Below are 24896 nucleotides of genomic sequence, written 5' to 3'. Positions count from 1 at the left end.
TGAGCCTGTTGAATGAACATCAGCAGATCTGGATCTGGGTTAAATGGAAAAGCTGATATGCTTTGACGTAAATCTCCAGCCTGTTCATAACAAAACAAACATGTCATATTCAATGTTCAATTATGTACGCTTGAGCTACACTTTCATGTGAGATATTTCAGTACAAAAACAATGAAGGAGGAAGACAAACATGTTGTGCAAAGCATGTGAGGTGCAGCTTCAATAACAAACAAGTGCACTTACAAGCAGCTCTATATATACTATATACTACTTACTATTTTACAAACTCTTTACACCTCTGTGTATATATATATATATATATATCCATCCATTAATTATCTATAACCTCTTATCCTATTCAGGGTTGATGGAGCCGATCCCAGCTGACATAGTCGGAGCAATATTTAGACTCCTTCTTGACAAGGTACCAATGAATTTCTTGGGTTTTCTATATTTCATATACCAGTATCTTCATTCTAGCTTTATTTGTTTATTTATTTTGCACAATTTAAGACTATACAACATAACGAAAAAAGATAAAAGTATATATATTTAAATAAATATATATTATATATAAATATGTATACTTTTATCTTTATTTTCACTGTATAATAACTTTTGGAAGGTAATATTTCAGTACCATTTAGGCTCAGATGAAGGACACGAAATACTGTGTACTTTCCCGTCTTTCACCACTAGATGTCGCCAATACACTTTGACGGTTCTGTGTGGCTAGAAGGGAGCCCGCAAACTGAGGGGAAACTCTCGCGAGATTGTTAAGGTTATGCATTGATCTTGAATAGTTAAGGTTAGTGCAGGGGTAAGCAACCTTTACTATCAAAAGAGCCATTTTAGGCAAAAAAGAAGAAAAACAAATCTGCCTGGAGCCGCAAAACATTTGAGCATTGTGATGATGGTAACACAGTTTATAGTCTAAGTATATAGTACATAAGTCTAATGCAGTGATTGCCAAAGAGCAAATGTACGACGGTGTATTAGGGGCACGTTGAGGGAAAAAACATCTGAGATTTCGAGAATAAAGTTATAACTTTACGAGAAAAAAAAGTTGTAATATTGTGAGAATAAAATCATAACTTTACAAGAAAAAAAGTTGTAATATTACAAGAATAAAGTCATAACTTTACGAGAATAAAAGTTGTAATATTACAAGAATAAAGTCATAACTTTACGAGAAAAAAAGAAAATAACACGTAAAATTACTACTTTATAATATTATGACTTTATTCTCATAATACTACAACTTTTACTCTCATTAAATTACGACTTTATTCTCCAAATATTATGACTTTATTCTCTAAATATTATGACTTTATTCTCGAAATCTCAGATTTATTTATTTTTCCTCAAAGTGGCACTAATACTCCGTCATACCGTCGTACCATAGACCTACAACAATGATAAATAAAAATGAAAATGTAGACAAAAAACAGTTATTCATTTCCACTATTTTTTTTATAAATCCACAGAGAGCCACTGGAGAGAAGCTAGAGAGCCGCATGTGGCTCCAGAGCCGCAGGTTGCTACTAGTCCCCTGGGTTAGGCATTAACCTCGAATAGTTTAAGGTTAGGATAGCTCGTCGGTCAGCAAGTCTCGCGAGAGTTTTTGAAAACGCCACTCCGGATGTTGTTGCACGTGACGTCACTGCAGGTCAACATGCCGGGCGGTTTGTGTTTCCATGGTGAAAGTGTAGCAGTCAGCAGTGAGGATGTCTTCTTCTTTTAACAGTTTATATGTTGCTACTGCTCTAGCGTGATATGACGTACCACATAAGAAGAAGAAGCTATATATGACGCAGTTAGTGTGAAGAAGCCTCTCTTCAACAGAGTCAGAGATGTCTGGGTTCAGCGCGGAGCTCATAGACTACCTGGAGGGCAGGATCACCTTTGAGGAGTTTGACAAGCGGAGAGATGAGCGGAAAGCCAAGGTACAATCACACACTATTATATATACCAAAGCGAGTTAACTAAACCGGGCTAAACCCACCACTGCTCTGGAGCAGAGCTAACGTTAGCATAGCTAGCTAGCTAACGTTAGCGCTTATGTTATGTTCACGTTAGCTAAAGGGTGATACTGCTGCGTTAGCTAACTATGCAGCAGTAAATTGGTAAATGTGGGTGGGGAAAGTGAAAAAGCAGCACTTGCCCCTTCCTCATTACCACCACCTAGGTGCCCTTGAGCAAGGCACTTAACCTGAGCTGCTCAGTGACCAGCAGGTCAGACTGTGGTTGTACTGGGCAGCTTCCAGGTGTGAATGTGATCAGGGTGTTCCTGAAAAAGAGACTCTCAGTGAACCTCCCCCTGAATAAATAAAGATTAAAAAACAGCTTGTGTTTAGAATTATTGTCAAGATAATATACTTGAAGGTCTGCTCTAAAATCTGCATTATTTCCTCCTCAGGAGTCCGAGGTGTCTGCTGACGGTGTGGAGGATGATGCTCAGCCCTCCACCTCTGCACAGACCCCAGGGAACACCGGTACAACTGCTGCCTGTCTTTTACATTTCTGCACAATAAACACAATATAGACACAGTTTAAAGGCAAGGCTATACCAACATACAATACAATAACAAAGGATGCTCTCAATAAAAGATTTGTAAAATAGAGTGAGAATTTTATTGCCAGTGTTAAAAAAAGAAATGTTATCTAAGAAACTACATGTGGCGTTGGCCCTTTTTAAAATAGCATTGGCATATTGATCCCAGGAAAACTTGTTGTCTATAATAAGTCCAAGGTACTTATACTCAGTCACCACCTCGATCTCTTCTCATCTGATCTTGGATAGAGTGGGTTGTGGAGGATCACGTTACCATGTTTGAAGTCATGGTTTTTTGACGTTTTGTAGTCTCATTTAGCCACTTTTTTAAGACACATGAAGACTTTATTTCAAGCATTTAACCAAAAACCTGTTGACTTTGAGATGAGGTAACCGGAAATGCTAAAATACTAACTTATGTCCGTGTTTTAGGACTTATTCCTGCAGCACTCTATAAACATAGGGCAGAGATAGAGATTAGATTTTAAAATCTAAATCACCAAAAAAATGTTTCAGCATCTCAGATCTGGATATTTGCTGCTTTTCTTTGCCATATATGATATAATATACTGATTGAATATCATTGTTTTTGGACTATGGCCCTGCAAAACAAGCAATGTGAATATAATGACTATACTGGCTCTGCGAAGTTGTGATGGGCAATTTCTGTCATTTTGTTGAGCAAACGATTAATGAATTAAACAAGAAAAATAATCAGCAGATGAATTGATACTGAAAGTTATTTGTGAGTTAAAAAAAAACACAATTATTATTATTACTATGTGTTACTGTTGATGACATCACATGACAATATTCTCCCCTCCTGTCAGAGGAAGGAGTCAGCCCGGGGGTCCAGCAGGCCTTTGCCACCATGCTGGGAGAAAGACCAATACCACCATCTTCAGAAGAGCAGGAGGAGGAGGAGGAGGAGGAAGAGGAGGACAGCTTGAGCTACGTTGATGATGAAGATGACGAGGATTACAAGGTGGAGGAAGAGGGGGTTGGGAAGGTGGAGGCGGAGGCGGAGGCGGAGGTGGAGGAGACAGTGAAGAGAAAGAGGAGAGCGGGAAAAGGACGGAGAGGACGGAGGAGCAGGAAGAAGAGAGAGTTGGAGGAGGAGGAGGAGGATTTGTCGGTGGGGGACGTGTTTGCGCTGGAGATGGAGCTGAACCGAGAAAACAAGAAGATGATGAAGGTGAAGTGGTGGTGAAGGAGGACGAGGAGGATCTGGAAGGAAAAGTCTGTATGTTCCCAGCTCTTAATGTGTGTGACTTTGTGTGCGTGTCCAGGAGCGGCGTCATCGCAGCAAACTGCCCCGAGCTCTGAGAGGCTTGATGGGAGAAGCCAACATCCGCTACGCCAGAGGAGAGAAAGAGGACGCCATCTTGATGTGTATGGAGATCATAAGACAGGGTATGAAACAACTTGTGTGTGTTTGTGGAGTTACCCAGTTTTGGCCTTTTATCATTTATCTAAATGAATCCTCTCTCTGTTCTCTTCCAGCTCCTCTGGCCTATGAGCCTTTCTCCACATTGGCTATGATCTACGAGGATGATGAAGACATGGACAAAGCTCTGCAGTTTGGTCTGATCGCTGCCCACCTGAACCCCTCCGACTGTGAGGAGTGGATCCGACTGGCAGAAATGTCTCTGGAGCAGGACAACATCCGACAGGCCATTGTCTGCTACTCAAAGGGTCAGTCTGACACTCAAGAATCAAAGATTCAGGTATATACTGTGTATATATTAATATACTTTATTCCCTCTTGCCCTCTGCCTTCCCAGCCATTAAGTACGACCCCACCAACGTGCGCTACGTGTGGGAGCGTTCCAGCCTCCACATGCGTCTGGGCGAGCACAAACAGTGCATGGATGGCTACCGCAGGATCCTAACACTGCTGCCGATGGAGGACGGAGAGCACTTCATGCAGCTCTCCAAGGACATGGCCAAGTACAGTACACACACTGACACACAGACAGACAATCGAGACCAACACATTCATCCACAGAAGCCAGCCTAACACTTAAAAGACTTAACACCTATTAGAATCGTTATATACATACAGGTACATACATGACATCCGCCCCAGTTTAACATTGTATTTGATTAACAACTAGGGCTGTTGGGTGTTGGTCATTCCAGTTTTTCATCGTCAAAGTGTAACGGAGCATTATTTAATGTCCTTCTCAAGCAACAATGACTTAGTTGGTACCAATGGATTCCTTAGGTTTTTATAGTTTCATATGATGTCAGTACCTTCACTTTAGCTTTAAAACTGAGCCCACTACAACCTAAAAATTGCAATCAAATTTTATTTATTTATATAGCAACTTTCAAACAAGTCAAATGCAATTCAAAGTGCTGTACAGACGATTGACAAAGTAGAATATTAAAAATGGATTTAGAGACTAATGCACACCAAAACAACCAAGATGAAAGTTCATTGAAAAAGAAAGCAATAAAAGATGGGTATTTAAGATAATAAAAGATAAATAAAATACAAGGAATAAAGATAAATAAATAAAAATTATGAAACTATACAAAATAAGCAGATTGTATTAAAATAATGAAATATTAATAAAACAAAATAGAATAAAAGAGATGATAATGATCAGCAATAAAATGCTGATTAAACAACATAGAGTCAAATAAACACTATAATGATGATAAATAAAATAAGTATAAACAATAAAACCATAAAATTATAAAACACATACATAAAAGCCAGACTAAATAGATGGGTTTTTAGTTTACGTTTAAAAAATATCAATATTTTCAGCTTCTCTCAGTTCCTCTGGTTGCAAGTTGCGCTAATGTGTTAAAGAAATTAGTGGAGTTAAAATGAATTTGCGTTCATTTTGACAGCCCTAATATACATTTACATAAAGCAGCATATTTGTCCACTCCCATGTTGATAAGAGTATTAAATACTTGACAAATCTCCCTTTAAGGTACATTTTGAACTGATAAAAAATTTGATTAATGTACGATTAAACATGTCATGACTGTAGGTTGTCAGAAACATCTGCATCTCTTGTGTGTCATGTTTAGGAGTTACTTTGAGAGCAATGATTTGCCCTCAGCTCTGGGTGTAATAGAGGAAGCTCTGGCGCGACACCCCAGCCTGGTCAGCGATGACTTCATCAACATGGCAGCTGAGCTCTATATCGCCAACCACCAGTACAACAAGGCCCTGCAGGTAGACCTCTGCGTGTTTGTGTCCAGTGAAGCGAAAGCTTGATGGAGTTATTTAGAGAGAGAGCAAACAAAAGTTGCATCTTGTCTTAATGATTGCATATACTGTATTTTGTGTGTGTTTTCCTAGGTCTTGGTCCAGTTTGCAGGCATTGTTTTGGTCCGGGATGAATCCAAATCAGAGTCCGTGGTACCAAGTGAAGAGGAGAAAGTGGCAGAGGAGACGACTGAAGAGCAAGACAAGAAGACTGAAGAAGGCACAAAGACGAAGACTGTAGAGGAAATAGCTGCAGAAGAGAACGGTGAGTAACTCTTTACAAAAACGTAAATCAGTATGCAAATACTCCCCTTCTCTTTGACCTTACAGCTGCCTTGTTTTCATATGATTTTGACTGATGTAACGTGTTATTGGTGCTTTTCTTTACATGTTAAATTTAGGGCTGTCAGAGTTAACGTGATAAAAACTTGCGATTTTTACCTTGTAGCAGGTAGCAGTTTTAATCGTTGTAATGAAGGCGGGTAAATAACGCTCCAAACTTGCGTTAAATTTTGGCGAGGAAAAACTGGGATGGTCGTTTGCAAAGGGGTCTCTTGACCTCTGACCTCCAAATATGTGAATGAAAATGGGTTCTATGGGTACCCACGAGTCTCCCCTTTACAGACATGTCCACTTTATGATAATCACATGCAGATCCAGACTAAGTTAAACTTGCTTCATGAAACAGGCCCTCTGGTATCATTGATAGTAGCTACAATAACTGTAGCTAGCTTGTTGATGTTGGCTGTCTTCCTCATGGACAAACACAGAGGGGCTGAAAATACAATTTGACATTTTTATTACCTTGAGGGATGTTTTATTAAACCCAAGAGACATTTTTTTCTTGGAAAGCAAAACACTAAAATCACCGCTGCTTATTCATTAGATAATAGATGAGATAATTCCTGTAGAAAGCCTAACCCTGGGAGGACAATTTGACATTTCGAACCGGAGTCGGCAGCAAATAGAAAATAGTTTTGTTCTGCGTGTCTGTGCTGCATTGTCTAACTGTCTTGTAATGCTTAGGCACCAATTAACCCAGTCATATGTATTGTACACCGACTATACAGAGTCCATAAAAGTGATTATTATCCTTCATAAAAAAATAATCTTTTTGTGTTCTTTTATTCAAGACGCAAAGTTAGCTCACATGTTTCTGTAGTGTGCACTCACACTTCAATGTGGATTACAGAAAATCATGTCTCTGAATCATATTTGTTCCAAAATGTGAACTTTTTGAGAACCATACAAACAAAAACAGCTTTGTTTTTAACTTTTCATCTACATATAATTGATTTTAATAATAATAATAATAATAATAATAACGACTTTATTAAGGACAGACTAAAATGCAGCTTCACAAATTTGTTCTCAGCAAGCCATTTGGATATTGTGAAGTATTTCACTTCAACAGCGGGGATATTGTCCTTAGCAAAGAGCTAGAATTGACGTGGAGTCTGTATTTGGTCCTGAAATGGTACTTTGTACAGTAGGGTCAAGGTTGTTGTTTTTTAACAGGGACCTAATAACAGCTTAGGAACCGAGAAAACAGTTTACCATGTTGACCATGAAACAGGCCTACATGAAAACATGACCATGAAAACATGGCCAAAACAGATTTAGATACAGAATCCTTTAACTTAAAAGAAGGATTGCATGATTTTCAAAGGTCCACAGGGGTTTGTTGTGTTATTGTGGAAATGTAGCTTGGACTTCACGCCTTAGCTGTGAATTTTCTCACAATTCCCACACTCCTCTCCATCATCAAAGACACTGAAATCATAGTTGTTATTTTTGGAGCATAGTAACGCTGACTGAGGATGTATGTATGTGTGTGTCTCCAGGTGAAGTTAAGGATGTAGAGGTACCGGACAGTGTCCCAGTGGACCTGAAAGCCAAGCTAACGGTGTGCCTCATACACCTGCATGTCAACACACCCCTGGAGGTAAACAGAACTTACAAGTTTTTCATTGTAACACAGGTGCATCATTGAGAAAATCTAACTTAAGTAGGGGTGTAAGAAAATATTGAATATTGTGATGTTATATTTGAGATACTGTATTGTTTGTCTTCTTTACATGCAAAGATTAACTCAGCAAATACTTTATTTAATTTGCAAAGAGATGCACCCTCTCAGTGTATGTGTCCTCTCAAAGTAGTGCTAAGATGTTGGATGTTACAGGGACTGTATTAAATGCAAATGCATATCCCACTGTTCTGATTGCATAAAAAAATATTAACTTTTCTTACTCAGATTTTATGCATATGGTGGTGTGTTCTTTATTACATGGTAGTAATATGAATTTCCATGCACTGAAAATGGTTATAAACATCTGTACCCACCCCCTCACAGGGACTGGTGTCAACGCTGATGGAGCAGAGTCCAGAGGAGATTGGTGACTTGTACCTGGATGTAAGTGAAGCCTACCTGGAGGAGGGCGAGTACATGACCGCACTGCCTCTGCTATCTGCCCTCGTCATATCCGAGAAGTACAACCTGGCCGTCGTCTGGCTCCGACATGCAGGTGAGACCGACAGAAAGCAGAACTTTAAGAGATTCAAATATCTTCAAATGGACAATATGTAACATTGACAACTAGCGTTTAAAAAGGGGTATTGCAGGCCAAAATGAAAATATAGGAGAGCCGTCTCCCCCCGGCCCTCCCCCCCAGATTTGACGATCGATTCAAATATTTCATCGTAATCAATCACATGATTGTCCATAGTTAATCACGATTGAGCACAAATTAATCACACATTTTTTATCAGTTCGAAATGTTACTTAAAGGGAGATTTGTCAAGTATTTAATACTCTTTACGTTACTCTTAACAACTCTGAATGTTATTCTCACTTTTTGTGTAAGAAAATAGTTGTTGTGCATATTTCTTTCCTTTTTTTTTAACATATTTTTGGACCTATTTGTGGAAACAGCATTTAAGCTTCAAGCCTCTGGGCATTTCCCTTCATGTAGGAGGACTTATTGCAGGACTGTTGTCTTAGACGGCATTAGTTTGAGCTCGGCGGACCTAATAAACTGGCAACTGAATGTAGTATATTGTTTAATTCTTAGGAAAAATTAATTTCAGTTTGACTTGAATGTCTTTAAAAGCTTCAACTAGTAAAAGAAACCACGAAAGTGTAAATAATAACCATAATCCTGCTCAGACAGCTTTGGTAGATGAGAAGCGTATCTCCAGAAGTATGCATCCAAACAATTCTCCACGGCTATGACCGCAAGACAGGATTTGAAATGGCCCCTCAATTTGGCTCTGATTAGAGGAAATGAAAACCACTGTTACATAAACACCTTCATCACTCCTCCCACGCAGAGTGCCTGAAGGCGCTGGGCCACATGGAGGTGGCAGCGCAGAGCTACACTAAGGTGGTGGAGATGGCTCCGCAGCACCTGGAGGCCCGGCTCTCCCTGGCCACCCTGCAGCAGCAGCTGGGCCGGCCGGAGTGCGCCCTCAAGGCTCTGGAGTCCATGTACGACAGCGACACACTGGCACAGGACTCGTCAGCAGCACAAAAGGCAAGAGCATGTGTTTTTGTAGGGGGTAACAGGTATCTAGTTCTTAAGAGGACTTAGATACTGCATTTTATCAGTTTTAAAGTGTACCCATCGGTCATGGAATTCCTGGAATATCATATCATTTTAAGGGGCATACATGAAATACATACTTAATAAATACTGAACAATTAAAAACCTGTGTGTATAATCATATCTCTATATATGCCGTGGTTGTAGGAATTAAAGCTGCTGCTGCATCGTTCCACACTGCTGAAGACTCAGGGACAAACACAGAGCTACCTGGATGCTATGATCACTATGATCTCCATGCTACTTAAGGTGACACACTCATAAACACACCCACATGCACTGAGGATGATTCATCCAAAAATATATATATATTTTTTAACATTGAGTTGTTTAAAGCTAACGTGGAATCATGTGTACAGACAGATTGTAGAGAGAAGTCATTATTTAGTAAAACAAAACACTTTAAAGGGCAATTCCTTATTTTCCGGTGTCTTAGGTGGCCATGCAGCGAGCCAAGGTGTGTGTGCGTTCTGTAACCGTGTCGGGTGAGACTCACCTGAGACTGGTGAAGGCCATGCTGCCAGAGCTTGCTGACCATGAAGCTGCCTATCTGGACAACACTGGTAAGGATATATATATATATATAAATATGTGTGTGTATTTGATGGTTGTCTGCTTTAAGTCTTCATACCTGGTTGCCTGGCTGATGTACAGAGCCTGTAGTTGGCACGAGCAGCACAGAGCAGTTGGCCAGATATTGCTCACTGTCAGCACTTATTCACAGTTACCATATGTGGAGCTGTTTATTTCTCTCTGAAAGGACAGCATTTGAAGCATGTTTAACTCATTAAAGCTGCAGTTGGTAACTCTGAGCAAATATGATGAAAAGGATACGACCTGCACCCTTGCATTTTAAATCTAGCGTGGTAAACACTACACATCCAGTGAAGGATGGAAACACTTTGGGTTTCACACAGTGACAGGAAAAGCAGAGCTAGACATCACGGATAAAGCTGCATGCTAACTCTGTCATGGACAGGAAGCGTTATCGTATCGCGGTAATGTGCGGTCGAGCCGCACGATGGAGCTGACCATGGATGTATAAAGAGAACGGAGCTGACGGGAGAGCTAGAGACCACCTTGGAGAAGTTAGAGGAAGAATACATCCGTGTTTTCAAAATAAGGTGTTAACAAAGGGAACTGTATGTACAAAATAAATATATGGAAATAAGATTGATTGGATTATATCCACCAGAAGTATAAAACATTACATATCCCTTATAAATTAAAAAGAAAATACCACTAATTTGTGAGGGAAATGTCTTTATTCTTTGATTTTTGGGTTGCTGGAAAAAATGTAATATATAATTCCTGACAATGACTGATATATTTGACTTCAGGATATCTCTGACTACATACATGCAAATATTTGTACTGTATTCTTCTGTATTAATTTAGATATTGAAGACGGACAAACAATAAACAAACATGAACATGTGTGATGTGAATCGACCGAGTACTGAGCCAATATCAGTGATCTTTCTATCCAACATTAAAATCTGTAAACCTCTCTGTGTGGATGCTTTGGGTTATTGGATGTGTAAGGCAACATGACGCTCTATCTACTGTATGCATCACTTTGAAGGTTATGTGTCTTTACAATTCATACTGATGCCATACCGATCTCATCCCTGTGCCCAGGTAAAACCAACGTTCTGTCCAAAGAAGACTGGTGGCAGCTGCTGGTGAGCTGCGTGCTGACACTGTGTGAGGTGCAGCGCTACGAGGAGGCCGAGCTGCTGGTAGAGTCCGCCATGGAGTTCTACTCCTTCTACGACAACAAGCCCCGGAGGAAGGAGATGGAGTGCTTCGGCCTGTCCGCCACCGTCCTCGACCACAACTACTACAAGGCCTACAACTACATCAGGTAGACTCGCACGTACAGCTCCGTCGGGCAGAGAATCAGTCAGTTGTTGAAAAGTAAAATGTAAATTGTCTTGTCTGTTTTTTCTCTTCTCAACAGATTGATGCTGATGGAAAATGTGGAACTGCCTCAGCTTTGGAATATTTTCAACCAAGTGTGTGAAAATGTATCTTTTCATATACAAAATGCCCTCCTAGTGCGCAATTACTGTTTTTGTCAAAGGAGTCTGGTGGCTTTGAAGAGAGCATAGATAACGACTTCAATTACCCAATTCAATCAGTGACAGAAATAGTTTTTAACACTGTCCCTGGGCATGTGTCTGTTCTTGTGGATGTAATCAAATGTCTGAGATGTTTTGTTTTTGTATTCCCCTCAGCTGACGATAACCTCCCAACACCAGCGTCACCATCGCTTCTGTCTGCGTCTGCTGTTAAAATATCCTGACAACCACGCCCTGTGTGTCCTGTGCGGACACAACGCCATGGTGTCGGGGAGCTTCAAACATGCGCTAGGTACCGAACAAACACACGCTACTACTGACTGAACGCTTGTTCTGCATGTTTTACATCAGTGTTTCACAGCAGGCCTTATCTATAAATCGAGAGAAGAGAGCGAATTTGTGCGTAAATTAACGTTCCTGACCATTTTTACTGCCTCGTTTTTACCAGTTAGGTTGAGGTTAGGAAATATTTGTCGATAATTTTCCGTTGGTATTCATCTAACACATTTTGTGTGTCTTTAGGCCAGTATGTTCAGGCCTTCCAGACTCACCCCGACAACCCACTCCACAGCCTGTGTGTGGGTCTCACCTTCTTCCACATGGCATCTCAGAAGTATGTTGCCAAACGACATACACTGGTGCTGCAGGTACAGTGTTTGCGTGTCCCTCTTTTAGCTTTTACAGTTACATCCTCTACTCTGTTGTTAAATATACGTGGGTGTTTCCAGGGTTTCTCCTTTCTGTGGCGGTATGTGGAGCTGCGTGGAGAGTGTCAGGAGAGCATGTACAACCTGGGCAGAGCCCTGCACCAGATAGGCCTCATACATTTGGCCATACATTACTACCAGAAGGCACTTACACTGCCTGCTCAGAAACTGGAGGTTTGTATACATATATCACATTTCTTTCTTCATGTACTATGTTTGAGCAGCCTGCTATATCATAGCAACTCAATTTAGAAACCTCACTTTTATTTAGATGAATGGATCTACATCCACAACTCTTTTTCTTGCCAGTTTTTGTGCACAGACAATTCTCCAGTAGGCCACAATAATGTAGCCTTACAAGATCATTTCCTCTTTGTGTCTATCCCTCTCTTCATCCTTTCTCCACTGGGCCTCCCTGCAGGGTATCGCCGATGATCAGCTGGATCTGAGGAGAGAGATCGCCTTTAACCTCTCTCTCATCTACCAGGCCAGCGGGAACATGGAAATGGCCCACCAGCTCATCAACACACACTGCATTGTTTGAAAATGCACACAAATGCCTCACCATCTGTGCCAGTGTTTTTTGATTTTGAGTTTTGAGACTCCCTGCAAGTATAAAGTACAAAAATATGGAGGACTAAAAATGATTTATTCATGAATAAACAAATACGTGACTAAATGCTGAATTAAATACTGAAATAAATAAATATTTGAATCAACAAATAAAAATAAATCAATACAACCTGAAATTAATATACAAATGAGTAAATGCATAAGTAACTAAATACATTTATGTTGGTAATGATTTAACAATATTTTAATTTTGAATTTACATAATTTACATTTTGTATTTCTACTAGGGCTGTCAATCGATTAAAATATTTAATCACGATTAATCACATTATTGTCCATAGTTAATCACGATTAATCTCTAATTAATCTCAATTTTCTATCTGTTCAAAATGTACCTTAAAAGGAGATTTATCCAGTATTTAATACTCTTATCAACATGGGAGTGGGCAAATATGCTGCTTTATACAAATGTATGTATATATTTATTATTTAAAATCAATTAACAACACAAAACAATGACAAATACTGTCCAGAAACCCTCAAAGGTACTGCATTTAGCATAAAAAATATGCTCAAATCATAACATAATAGCATTTTCAGTTATTTAGCATCCTTCAGTTTCTTAAAATTTAGTCCGCTACAACCTAAAAATTGCAAGTTGTGTTAATGCGTTAAAGAAATTTGTGGCGTTAAAACGGATTTGCGTTAACAAGTTATTATCACGTTAACTTTGACAGCCATAGTAATTTACATTTTGTATTTCCACAAGGTACATTTATATATTTCTGTTTTTCTAGAGTTTGATTTATTGATTTTTGTGTGTTAATGAGTTAGATGATACTAACTTCACTGTAGCACGATTGGTCACAGGATCGTTTCAGCTGTATTACGAGCTGACTGGTGCATACTGGTAGGTGCTTTACAGTGAGGTTAGTACCACCTACCTCATTAACATACAGAGATACAGGAAATAATTAAAGTATAAATGTATCCATAGATTTTTATTTTGCAATTAACCTTTATTCATGTATTTTATTATGCATTTAATTAGGAATGTTTGTATTAATCGAGCTTTAATTTATTCATTTAAATGTATTCATATTTATTTATTTCTGTATTGATTGATTTATGAACATGTCATTTTTGTCCTCCATACAAAACAGCTCTTGGGTTCAAATTTCTGTCTTGTCATAACATATGGACATTAATGCTGTGATTTCAGTTGTGTTGTATATGTAAGGCTATGTGATTTAATATGTTTTCATAGTATTTATATTTTACCAGCTAAATGAATGTAGACAGTCTCATGTCCGTGGATATTCTATTTTCTTATTTAGTTTGTATTTTTTGTACATGTACAGGCCTAAATCTACTGTAGGAATTAAACTTTTTAAAACAATAATGTTTATAACCCATTTTCTAATGACGGTACTATTTTTGTTAACAAAATATTTTAAGTCCAAGAGTCTCAGATATATTTTTTAATCATAAAAATGAGCATGATGTTGCTTTGGTCATGTTCTCTGCTGTGATTTTTTTTTTTTTTTATGTCACAGTAATGTGACAAAAAGATAGATGGACAGACTTTTTCTTTTGTTGTTGCAGGGATTAAGGCGGTGGGATTATTTGCCAAATCCCTCCCTCTCTCCTATCCTGACCGTCTGCTTCCATCATGTTTCCTCCCCGGGTCACTGCATTCCATCTAGGCCAGAGCCAGCGGCGGGACAGGCCTACTGGTGGAAGGGGGGTAGGGCTTTGTTTGTTGCCCCAATCACTGAATAATGTAAGAAGTAATATTGCTCAAAAACACAGTAATAGAAACTGCCAAAAATTTGCCCACTGAATCAAAAAAAATCACAACAATCTCCGTCTGGATGTAGAGCATAATGTGGTACAGTTTAGTAAATTACAATAAACTGAGAATACTGTTCTAAAATTACCACATTCTATTATGTAATTTGATGTCACTTTAAAATATTTATGATTATGCTCTTGTATTTACACCCGAAGTGGTACCCAATAATATCTTGGTATTAATTAGAACTAGGGTTGGTAATCTTCAAAAACATTTTTTTGTTATATTTGTTGAAATTCTCATTACATCCCGACAGTTATCAATAAATCAAATGCTCTGACAAAAAAAAAAAAAAAATGTCCGGTATAGAGAGGCAAAGTCTTCCTCTTCCGGTGGACCACCATGGGACCTTATTATACCCCCGCGACAATGTAGTCGGGGGTTATAATAAAACCCGTCCGTCCGTTTGCGTGTCACACTTTCGTTTCCGTAGCAGAACTCAGAAACTATTAAACTTAGGAACCTTAAATTTGGTATGATGGTTGACAGTGTGGTCTAGTTGTGCCTTTTGGGGGTTAGAAGTCCAGGTTGCCCATTAGTTAATTAGTTAATGCCCATTAATTATATTAGTTCCAAAAACTTTAGTAGGGATTCAAGCAGTGAGCGGGGGTATGTCAGCCATGCTCACTTTTGCCTCGTTTCTGAAGAAATATGTACGGTAGTCAAAAGTGAAAGACAAATAATGTTTTGATACCGTCTGAATTACAACATGAATCACACGTATGTTTGTCAATTTAAAACATAATTTTGCAAGTGAAGATAGTCGCAGTTTGTTGTAAAACTGTTGAGGTATCAGACTGTGAAAATACGTAATTAGAAAGACGACACATCCCAAAAGTGGCGTAGTGACGTCTCTCTCTGAAGGAGTCGCTGGATAAAACACATCAGGTAAGATAACATTTCATCTGTGCGTTGAACATAGCAAAGTTAGCTAGCTAGCTTGACAGCTGTGAGTACTAACAATAGCCATGTTCATGTTTTACGTACATAATGATAATTATGTCGGCCCGTGTGCTCGTCGGCTTGAGAGTATCAACGAGTTAGATAGCTATTTAGTTAGCTAGTTAAAGGAGAACACAGGTAACATTTGGCCGATAATGTCTCTAGTGTTTGCTTTGGAGATAAGTTTGACTTTGTGACGGTAGTTTTGGTACGCTAATGTTGACCCGATAGCTAGCTTGTCCTTGGTTTTAACATTGTAAAACACATCTTTACATCCAGGAACAATACAATAATGTACATTGACCCACATGGGTGGCACACACGGGGAGCGTATGTGGGACCAATTTAGTTGACCCAAGTGGGCCCCATTTGTGTTGCCCATTCTGAGCCTATCCACTAATTTCACATTAGTGACCCACCTAGAACCCACCTGGGGAGCCTATGTGGGACCTACGTACTTAGTGTAGCCCAACTGGGCCCCAGATGAGATGCCCATTTTCGGCCCATACCCACTTGGAACCCAGGTACCCCCAGCATAACCCATGTGGGGCCCACATAACCATGTTGGCTGGGGTCCCCTCTTTTGTCTCCTCAGTCTCCGTCTTTCACGGTCTCTACCGTTGTATCATCTGCATAACTCAGCCGAGCCAACCAACCAACCTTGTGACGTCACAGGCTAGAGTACTGCAACATGGCGGCGCTCTTGCCACAGAAAGGTAAAATGGAGCTTATTTTTTTTCTTTTAAAATGCTTACATTTTTCATTTAAAGGTCCCATATCATGCTCATTTTCAGGTTCATCAAATCGCTCAAAACAGTAAGGTGACTCTACACTCTATATTTCAGCTGCTTGGCAGTAATGTTAGCTGACCAGACGGAGGTCTCTCCATGAATCAATGCTGATCTTAGTGTTGGCTTTTCCTGCCTCAGCCTCCGGGGCTGAAGCATGAAGAGAAACGTTATCGTCTCTGACCGCAGCCGAAGGGAGACACCGGCACCCTTGAAACCAAAGCTACGGTCTCCCAAGCGTACTACGACCGCCGCCAACACTGTTCTGCAAGTCGGGCTTCACTAGATACAACCAAGAGGTTTTGGTGCTTCCGTGTAGTTTGTGTTGGAGTCTGAGTCTGAACAGCATAGCCACACGCGAGCGCGCATATGCGAGCACGCATGGGAAACCGACCCGGTAGATTTATACGTGTAAAAAGTTACAAACAGTCCCTTTAAGCCTGCTATATAATAAAAAAAATATGAAAATTTAAATTTTTTATAATATGGGACCTTTAACTTGGTTGAACATTTCGTGTGACGACCCTTAGAAGGTCCCCGAACCTCAGTTTAGGAACCCGGGGTCTGGGAGGAGGAGGGAGGCGTTAAATCAGTTATTTTGATGCCGAGCTTGCTCACTATGGACTCCCACAACAAGGCCTGGCTTCTTAAAAACAAAGTTCCTCACCAGCACTAATAACGGAGATATGTCGTTGTAATCAGAATGCGGTCGGTGTTATCAGCCTCCGGTGTGGAAGAGCGTTACAAGCACAACGGGAATAAAGTGCAGCGGAAACGGGGAGGCGGCGGATGTTCATCGGTCCAGCCGAATAAATAAGAGATGAACGTCTTCTTCTCTCCCCAGCCTGGCGACACCACGGAGGAATAAACGACGCTGTGCAAGAGAGAAGATGGCAACTATGATTTAAAAACAACCCAAAGGGAGGTTTTCAGCTCAGACTGGCCTGGAGACTACCGAGCGAGGGGGGCAGCGGCCGCGCTGTGTGGCCGGGCTCTGGAGCACCGGATCCCGCTAGGAAGCCGATGAAGAGTCGGTGGTGTTCGGTGGGCCGTATGGAGGTCCGTCGTCAATAATTAAGCGACTTCTTCGTGGGGATTTTGCATGCAGGTGTGGTCGTTTAAATCATCCCAGCAAAGGTAAGCGAGGTGTCTCATATGTAATACAGAGATTTAGTTTGTTGCTATGTAGATCTGGCAGCCTCACATGTTGCCTTTTAATTGATCTCCACAAGCAAAATGTATTTCATCACATTTTGTTTTTTCACTCATCAATCTGATCTACTGCTTCTGTTATCTGCCTCCTTATCTGGCTGCTGTTGTGAGCCGATGAAGTCATGCTTTTTGATGTGATCATGGTGGCAAATAAAAGGCCTAATAGAAACAACAACAAAAACAAAGCTAAAAATCAGATCTTCAGCATCATGCAAAAAGTGAAAACCTGCTCACACACACATGCAGTAGGCCTGCACACTGTTAAAGAATGTGAGTAAATCAGATCAGAGCTGTGGTGTGTTCACACAATCAGATCAGTCCCACAATAACAGCTCATCTCCTCCTATTTCCTTCCCTAATAGCTCCATAGTGATCTGAAACTAATCTGTATGTAATAAACAACAGTGTAGGCCGAGGTTAATTTGATTGGCAGGTCATCTGTGGCTGACAAATGAGGCTTTCCTTTAGCTTGCACCAGTGTTTCTCTTGCAGATGTGTGTTTATCACTAAAAAATATTTGGATCTTTGCAAAAAACATTTTTAGTTTGGATGTGTAGCATCCGTCATAAAGTGTTTTGGTTGATGCTGGATAAGATTCATTAATTTTTTTCCCTCATTGACACTTGAACAGGTTTCCAGTGTCTTGCTCAGGGACACTTCAGTAGAAATCTATACTCCACCGCCACTCTGCTGCATCTTGGCATTGCACTCCAATACAAAGGGAGATTCTCAGATGCTTTCAGCCTATTTTTGACTACTGCGCCTATTGACCCGATATTTGATACAACTTTCATAATATCAATGCATCCTTGCCCGTGCTTTTCCGTGAATCAAACCCCCGGGTCTTGGAGGATGAAACTGCAGCCATATTGTGTAAACTAACAAATTCCATCATCATCATCAGTAAGTGTAAACCTCTATGTGCCAATAGGTGGTTGATTTATAAGCTGCAGTAGCCAATTCTTATGAAAAATATATGTGGTGGTGAGGCTAGAACAGAGAATAATTTGCCATCCCTGATAAAAAAGACCCTGTAGATTCTTTCTCCTAGGGCCCAGACGGACCAATCCAACATCAAAGAACTAGCGGCGAACGAAGGCCCACCATTACGTCGCCTCACGTCGTCTTTGTCTTGGCCAAAAAGTTGCACTCGAACACACCGCAAAGACTACAGTCGACGGTCAACTACCACTTATGTTCTGCGCCTGCGTGAGATGACATAACTCTCCACACCAGCAGGTGGCAGTAGTCTGTATTCGTCATTCAAAAAGGAAAACAAGAAGAGCGAGGACGCCGGATATACAAGCTGTTGTTATGATACGTACATGAAACAAAGCGGCGTCTGCCTACCATTTTGGCCATGTTGTTGTGAAAATATCCGTTTGGAGTGTAGTTTCTCTTCTCTTGCGTTGATTTGCTTAAACTGAACAGCCAATCAGAATGATTTTTCTCACAAATGGGCGCCGCCAATTGATTCTCAACATGCTGAATTGTCTGAAAAAACTCAAACATGGACAGACTAGAGCCGATGATGCGGGACACATCGCAAAAATTAGACTGATATTGACTGATGTTTACAAACTGTCCGTCGGCTTGGTGTGTGAGGGCCTTTTAAAGCTAGGGTTGGTAATCTTGAGAAACCAGCAATAGTACGCTAGATTTTAAAAAATGACTCAACCAAAAAACCCAGCCCAGTGTTGCCGACTTTTTTTTCTCCAATAAAAGTAGCAAGCAGCACTAGCTCCAAAAGTCCCTAAATCTCGTGAAAAAGTCGCCAAGTTGGCAACACTGACAACCCGTCCCTTCAGGCCTCCGAGGCCTATTGAAAGAGGCTGGCACACGGGCGGACACGGGTCTTAGGGTATGGGGTATAACACATGTGCAGTGTAACTAGAGCTGCGGTCATGCGTTGTGTTGTACCCCAAAGATATGACGCGTTAATGATGCATGACGTCTCCTCCTTGAAGCTTCCATCCTAAGCCACTCCCCCAAAATTGTTGTATTGATCAGTTTGCTTTAACCCCTAAATTATCATAATGAACGTAAACAACTAACATGGCTATTGTTAGTATTCAGCTGTCAAGCTGGCAGCTCGTGGAAGACTCGCTGGTCACTCAGTCGGTGACGCGCAATGGGTGCACGGGCAGAGTAGATAGGTACACAGGCGGGTTTATTACAGTCCTGCGACAGCCACAGATACCAGACTTTTCCGTTTTTTTGTCAGAGCATAGTTGTCGGGATGTAATGAGTAAACCTAAATGCCCACATCTTTATTGCTTTAACGTCATATCCTCGGTTTGCTTTAACCCCTCTAACTAGGAGTTGGTGGAGCGCTGTCACGTCTCTCACGTTGGATACTGCACCGGGTTAGAAGTACAAGAATGCACTGAAACACAAACACACACAAACTGGCACAGAGGAATGTGAGGGGTGTGTTGGGGACAGGAAGCTGTCGCCTCTGACGGAACCGCCTCATTGTTCTCCAATCACGCTACAGCTATTTCAGGACTGCGTGTGTGTGTGTATATGTGTGTGATAGTGGTCCTATCTCAGAAGTCAAATCTTTTCCAGATTTATACCACTAAGTTGAACTTAATAGACCTTTTGATTTGTTGTCAACACCAAACCAGGAATGCTTCAGAGTGTACAACCCCAACCACCACAACTTTATTTGGGCAAATAGGACACATTTCTGGCATCTTAAGGGACTGGGTCAGCCTTTTCCACTGTAGCTCCACTTTGGGATTTAATTAGGCTGATTACGACTATTTTTTCTCTTTACATCTAAATCTTTCCTAGTGCAGCTTTTAAGCTCTGACACGTGCATAATTCAGTAACGCATCCTTTTCTCTGCACTCGCGCTGCCCCACCTAGAAGAATATCAGCAGTGTTTTGATTTCAGTGGAGGGGTTTTGGAGTCGGAGGGATGAAATGCTCCTCCTGTCCAGCCCACAAACATTTTATAGGAAACAAACACTTGTGATGAATGTACATGCTCTTCTACCCGTCATTCCTTTTTTTTTCTTAACGTAGGATGAAAGTAGTACCAAATCAGAAACAGGTTTTGAGCGTCCGTACGTGCGTTACTTCCAGTGCATACGGTCTGTGTTTGTAGCACCACCACGACTGGCTGTGGTGTATTGATGTCAGTGCCTGGGTCTGTTTTCACTGGGTTGTGTGTATATTTAGTCACAAAGTCTCACCATTTATAAATAACCGGCAGAGTTGAAGCTTCTGCTGGGGGATAGATGCAATCTCACACAGTACAGTGTAACACTTCAGGAATGGGGGCCCACATGGACAAACTGGCAGAATGAGAGATTTGTAATTTTATTTTAGGGCTGTCAATCGATTCAAATAGTTAATCACGATGAAGCGCAAATTAATCACACATTTTTGTATCTATTCAAAATGTACCTTAAAGGGAGATTTGTCAAGTATTTAATACTCTTATCAACATGGGAGTGGGTAAATATGCTGCTTTATGTAAATGTATGTATATATTTATTATTGGAAATCAATTAAGAACACAAAACAATGACAGATATTGTCCAGAAACCCTCACAAGTACTGCATTTAGCATATAACAATATGCTCCAATCATAACATGGCAAACTGCAGCCCAACAGGCAACAACAGCTGTCAGTGTGTCAGTGTGCTGACTTGACTATGACTTGACCCCAAACTGCATGTGATTATCATAAAGTGGGCATGTCTGTAAAGGGGAGACTCTTGGGTACCCATAGAACCCATTTACATTCACATATCTTGAGGTCAGAGGTCAAGGGGCCCCTTTGAAAATGGCCATAACAGTTTTTCCTCGTCAATATTTAGCATAAGTTTGGAGCGTTATTTAACCTCCTTCGTTACAAGCTAGCATGACATGATTGGTACCAATGGATTCATTAGGTTTTTTCTAGTTTCATATGAACCCAGTGTCTTCCCTCTAGCTTTGCCCGCTACAGCCTAAAAATTGCAAGTTGTGTTAATGCGTTAAAGATATTAGTGGCGTTAAAACTAATTTGCGTTAGCGCATCATTATCGCGTTGACTTTGACCGCCCTAATTTTATGATATATATTAAGATATACTTTATATAAGGTGATTATATGTCAATGTTTGCAACCTGTTCGGCTTTTTGCGCTGTGGAAAAAAACAAACAGTTTAAACTATTAATCAATTATCAGGTGATCTATCAGGTCACTTGTTGGTCTAGGTTGGGCCTAGACAAAGTTTTTGTAGTATGCAGTAAGTAAGTTTAATCCGTTTTCAATTCTAACATGCATTTGTGTAGTTTTGCAGCTGCTCTCCTACAACATTATAGCTTGTGATCTCTAGTGTTGTTCCCATACCCAGGATTTTTTTTTTATCATGCTGGCATCGGCTTGGTACTCGGTATTGGCCGACACTGCAAAGTTCAGGTATCGGAATTTGGTATAGGGAAGGAAAAATGTAATCGGAACATCTCTGGTGATCTCACCCACTGCTCAGATGAGCGCACACACTTACTGTAGAGTCTTCTAGACGGCGGGGCAGTAGGGCAGTGATGAGTCAGCTCTGTGATCCGGTCTACACACTCCATCAGTGTCTCCTCTGTCTCCGAGTGTGCGCGACTTCACCTGTGTATGTATACGTGCCGATAGCCACGGCGCCATCAACCACCTCCTCCTGCTGAATTCAGCCTGTACATAGTCGCAGTCTGCTGAGGCGGAAATACAACATGACATTCTTCAAATGGGGAGTCGGGGGGGGGGGTTGGTAAATCTATGCAAACTAGAAGACTGGTGTGGAAACTCACGCTGTGTTCGTTTTCCTCTGATGGCAGATTTTCACAGCTCTGTGGGTAAACCGTTGAAAAGTATGCAGATATATATTAGGACAATAATGAGCTATTACAAGCTCCTATCATGGCATTGACTGCCTCTGATAAGCAGACTTCCCCTCCATCCATAATACAGTAGCTGTAATTTCATTCACTTTAAAGACTTCTGCAGTATAATTGCATCAGTTGTGTTATGTCAAACTAATGTGGAACCAAAGTGCATTCGTCTATCGCAACACCACATGTCCAACTGATCCCAGGTATCAGTGATTCATATTCATTCAGTGCTAATTTGAATTATTAAGATTAAAGTTACTGGCATAGCTCAGCGACTGGGGCAACATGCAAATGTTATTACCAAAGTGAGATGTTATCGGGTCATCCTAGTATTCTGTCATGTGTTTGATTCATATCTTTTGCAGTGTCGCACAAATAACGATGTCTTCCTTGTTGTGTAGTCACGAACAGAAACTCGTTAAACGGCTGTTGCTTTTTCATACGTGAGCGGACTAGTTTGCCTAATCTTCGCGGGTCTTTAGGCCGCGGTGAAAACGCAGACAACAGTGGAACCTTTTAAGTTCCTTAAAAGTAGTTCTAGGGACTAAAAAAAGTCCAAGGAACTTTTGGTGGAAACCCAGCTTTATTCAAAAGACAGAAATCAGGTGACCCAGTACAACTCGCATAACTTAACTGAATACAAGCTCAGGTGTATATTTCGGGAAAAAAAACACTTAGCTGCAGAGGCAGCCAGGGCTCCAGCTGCGGATTGAAGCCGTGTGGTAAAGCAGCGGATTAGAGAAGGCATTCTGTCAACAGTAAATCTCTCCCATTCTCTGTTTTTAATCCTGCTGCTGGATCAAGGACACGTACCTCCCGAGAGCTTCACGTGTGTGTGTGTGTGTGTGTGTTTCTGATTAGTTTTATAAAGACAAGAGGCAGCGGTGTGCATGTGTTTTTGTGCAGCAGGGTTTTAGTTTGACCCTCAGGATGGAGTGTGAAAGAGTTTTTGCAGTGTTTTCTGAGAAGGAGAGAGTGAATGGGTGTTGTTAGTACAAAGCATACAGACATTCAGCATCATTTTAACAGTTTGTACTTGTATGTGATTCAGTGTGTGTGTGTGGCAGCTCTTTGGGCACAAGTGGCTTTAAACTCTGCCAGCGGCACACCATGCTCAGCACTGGCCTCTCCCCTGAGCTATTTATAAATCTGTCCAGATGTGTGGGCGTGAATGTGTGTGTGTGTGTGTGTGTGAGAGTCTGGTTTAGTTAGTGGTTTATTGTTGCATCTCTTGCATCATTGTGGGTTTTGCTGGTGTAAAAACCGAATGAATTTAGAGGATGATCCACAGTAAAAAGCTTGGAATTTATTTTGGGAAAGTAAGTAAACTGCATCGTGATTCTGACAGGAAATAATGTAGGTATCATATTTCAAAATAAAATGATGCGTCGCACTGCTTCTTCTTCAACTAACTTTTGACTTTTAATTGTTGGATGCCAATCAACATGTATAGGCATGCTTAAATTGTGAGGGGATGAGTTTTATATATTTCTCTATTCATGTTGATGATGATAATGATATGATGACTAGGAATGGGATGATATAGGATTTTAGCGCGGACCGCAAAAAAAAAAAAAAAACTCACAATAAGTTGATCACGGTGAATTTCTTTACCGGGATAATCATGAATATCCTAACTAACATGAGTGACTTGAAAAAGCTGTTGAGCTGGCTGTCATGGTAGTAGGGGCTGACCCAAATGCTTAGAAGCTTTGACCGTTGCCATGGTAATCGACCTTCAAATCAGTATTCCAATGCTAAGTCAGTGTGTGTTGTGTTTATAGCTTGTTGCTCTGCCCCCAAGTGGCCAAAAAAGTCAGTTATGCAGGTTCAAGTCAAGACATTTGGGCATTTAAAATCTTCAATAATGCACCCCGATGTCTATTTTCTCTTCCTCCTCTTCCTAAATCATCATCAATCATTTATTTGGGTCGATCTCCCCTACATGCACTCTCTCTTTCCCTGCAGTTTTTCCTGTATACCTCTCTCTCTCTCCCTCTAGCTCTCTATCAGCAGCACATTGCACAGCTAATTCAGAAGCATAGGGGGATGGTATGCTTGTGTGCGTGTGTGTGGGTGTGTGTGTGTGTGAGAGTGCACGTCCATTCATTCTTTTAATGGAAGGAAAAGGAGAGGAGAGGAAGGAGGGGAGTGACGGCTGATCGGTAGGTCTGACGGGACCGGTGCGGAAGCGGAGACACGGTTTGGCGTAGTCACCTCTCACTATGGCAACCAAAGGGTGTGTGTGTGTGTGAGAGAGAGAATGTAAGGTGTGTGTGTGTGTGCACGCATTTTTAAAGGTCGACTGGACATGGATTTATTTGCATCCCTTCAGGAAGAGGAAATGAACCTGTTAGCCTCTGATGTAGCGGTGTGGAGACATCTTTACGAACTCATTGTGTGGTTGACATTAAGGTCTACCTTTTGTGTTTAAAGTTATTGTAGGTAGTATCAAAGTGATTGATACTA

General features: G+C 40.8%; 2 protein-coding genes across 11 annotated transcripts in view; both read left to right on the top strand.

Annotated features, from left to right (window-relative positions):
* The first annotated feature begins 1643 nt into the window (after positions 1 to 1643).
* gtf3c3 (general transcription factor IIIC, polypeptide 3) lies at positions 1644 to 13081 on the top strand. Its single transcript, XM_037762044.1, has 19 exons — positions 1644 to 1946; positions 2420 to 2495; positions 3385 to 3749; positions 3844 to 3967; positions 4058 to 4249; positions 4339 to 4504; positions 5606 to 5753; positions 5880 to 6051; positions 7631 to 7731; positions 8140 to 8311; positions 9117 to 9319; positions 9536 to 9637; positions 9825 to 9951; positions 11030 to 11255; positions 11352 to 11406; positions 11629 to 11764; positions 11995 to 12119; positions 12201 to 12353; positions 12601 to 13081. Exons 1-19 carry the CDS (start codon positions 1854 to 1856, stop codon positions 12721 to 12723), a joined length of 2859 nt encoding a protein of 952 aa, XP_037617972.1. The 5' UTR covers positions 1644 to 1853; the 3' UTR covers positions 12724 to 13081.
* A 132-nt stretch (positions 13082 to 13213) lies between these two features.
* hecw2b (HECT, C2 and WW domain containing E3 ubiquitin protein ligase 2b) overlaps positions 13214 to 24896 on the top strand; it is a 38958-nt gene continuing 27275 nt past the window's right edge. For 8 of the 10 annotated variants that reach the window (XR_005205754.1, XR_005205753.1, XR_005205750.1 and 5 more), the window contains exon 1: positions 16915 to 17474. The gene's annotated coding sequence lies outside the window, so the exon portion shown is untranslated. Of the gene's footprint in view, positions 14536 to 15833; positions 16266 to 16914; positions 17475 to 24896 lie in introns of those variants that run through there. The other 2 variants (XM_037761828.1, XM_037761829.1) reach the window with 2 other exon arrangements.

This window comes from Sebastes umbrosus, chromosome 24, assembly GCF_015220745.1.
Source record: "Sebastes umbrosus isolate fSebUmb1 chromosome 24, fSebUmb1.pri, whole genome shotgun sequence".
NCBI classification, from domain to species: Eukaryota; Metazoa; Chordata; class Actinopteri; order Perciformes; family Sebastidae; genus Sebastes; species Sebastes umbrosus.
The sequence above is the reverse complement of the archived record's forward strand: the minus strand, read 5'-3'. Positions and strand labels throughout refer to the sequence as shown.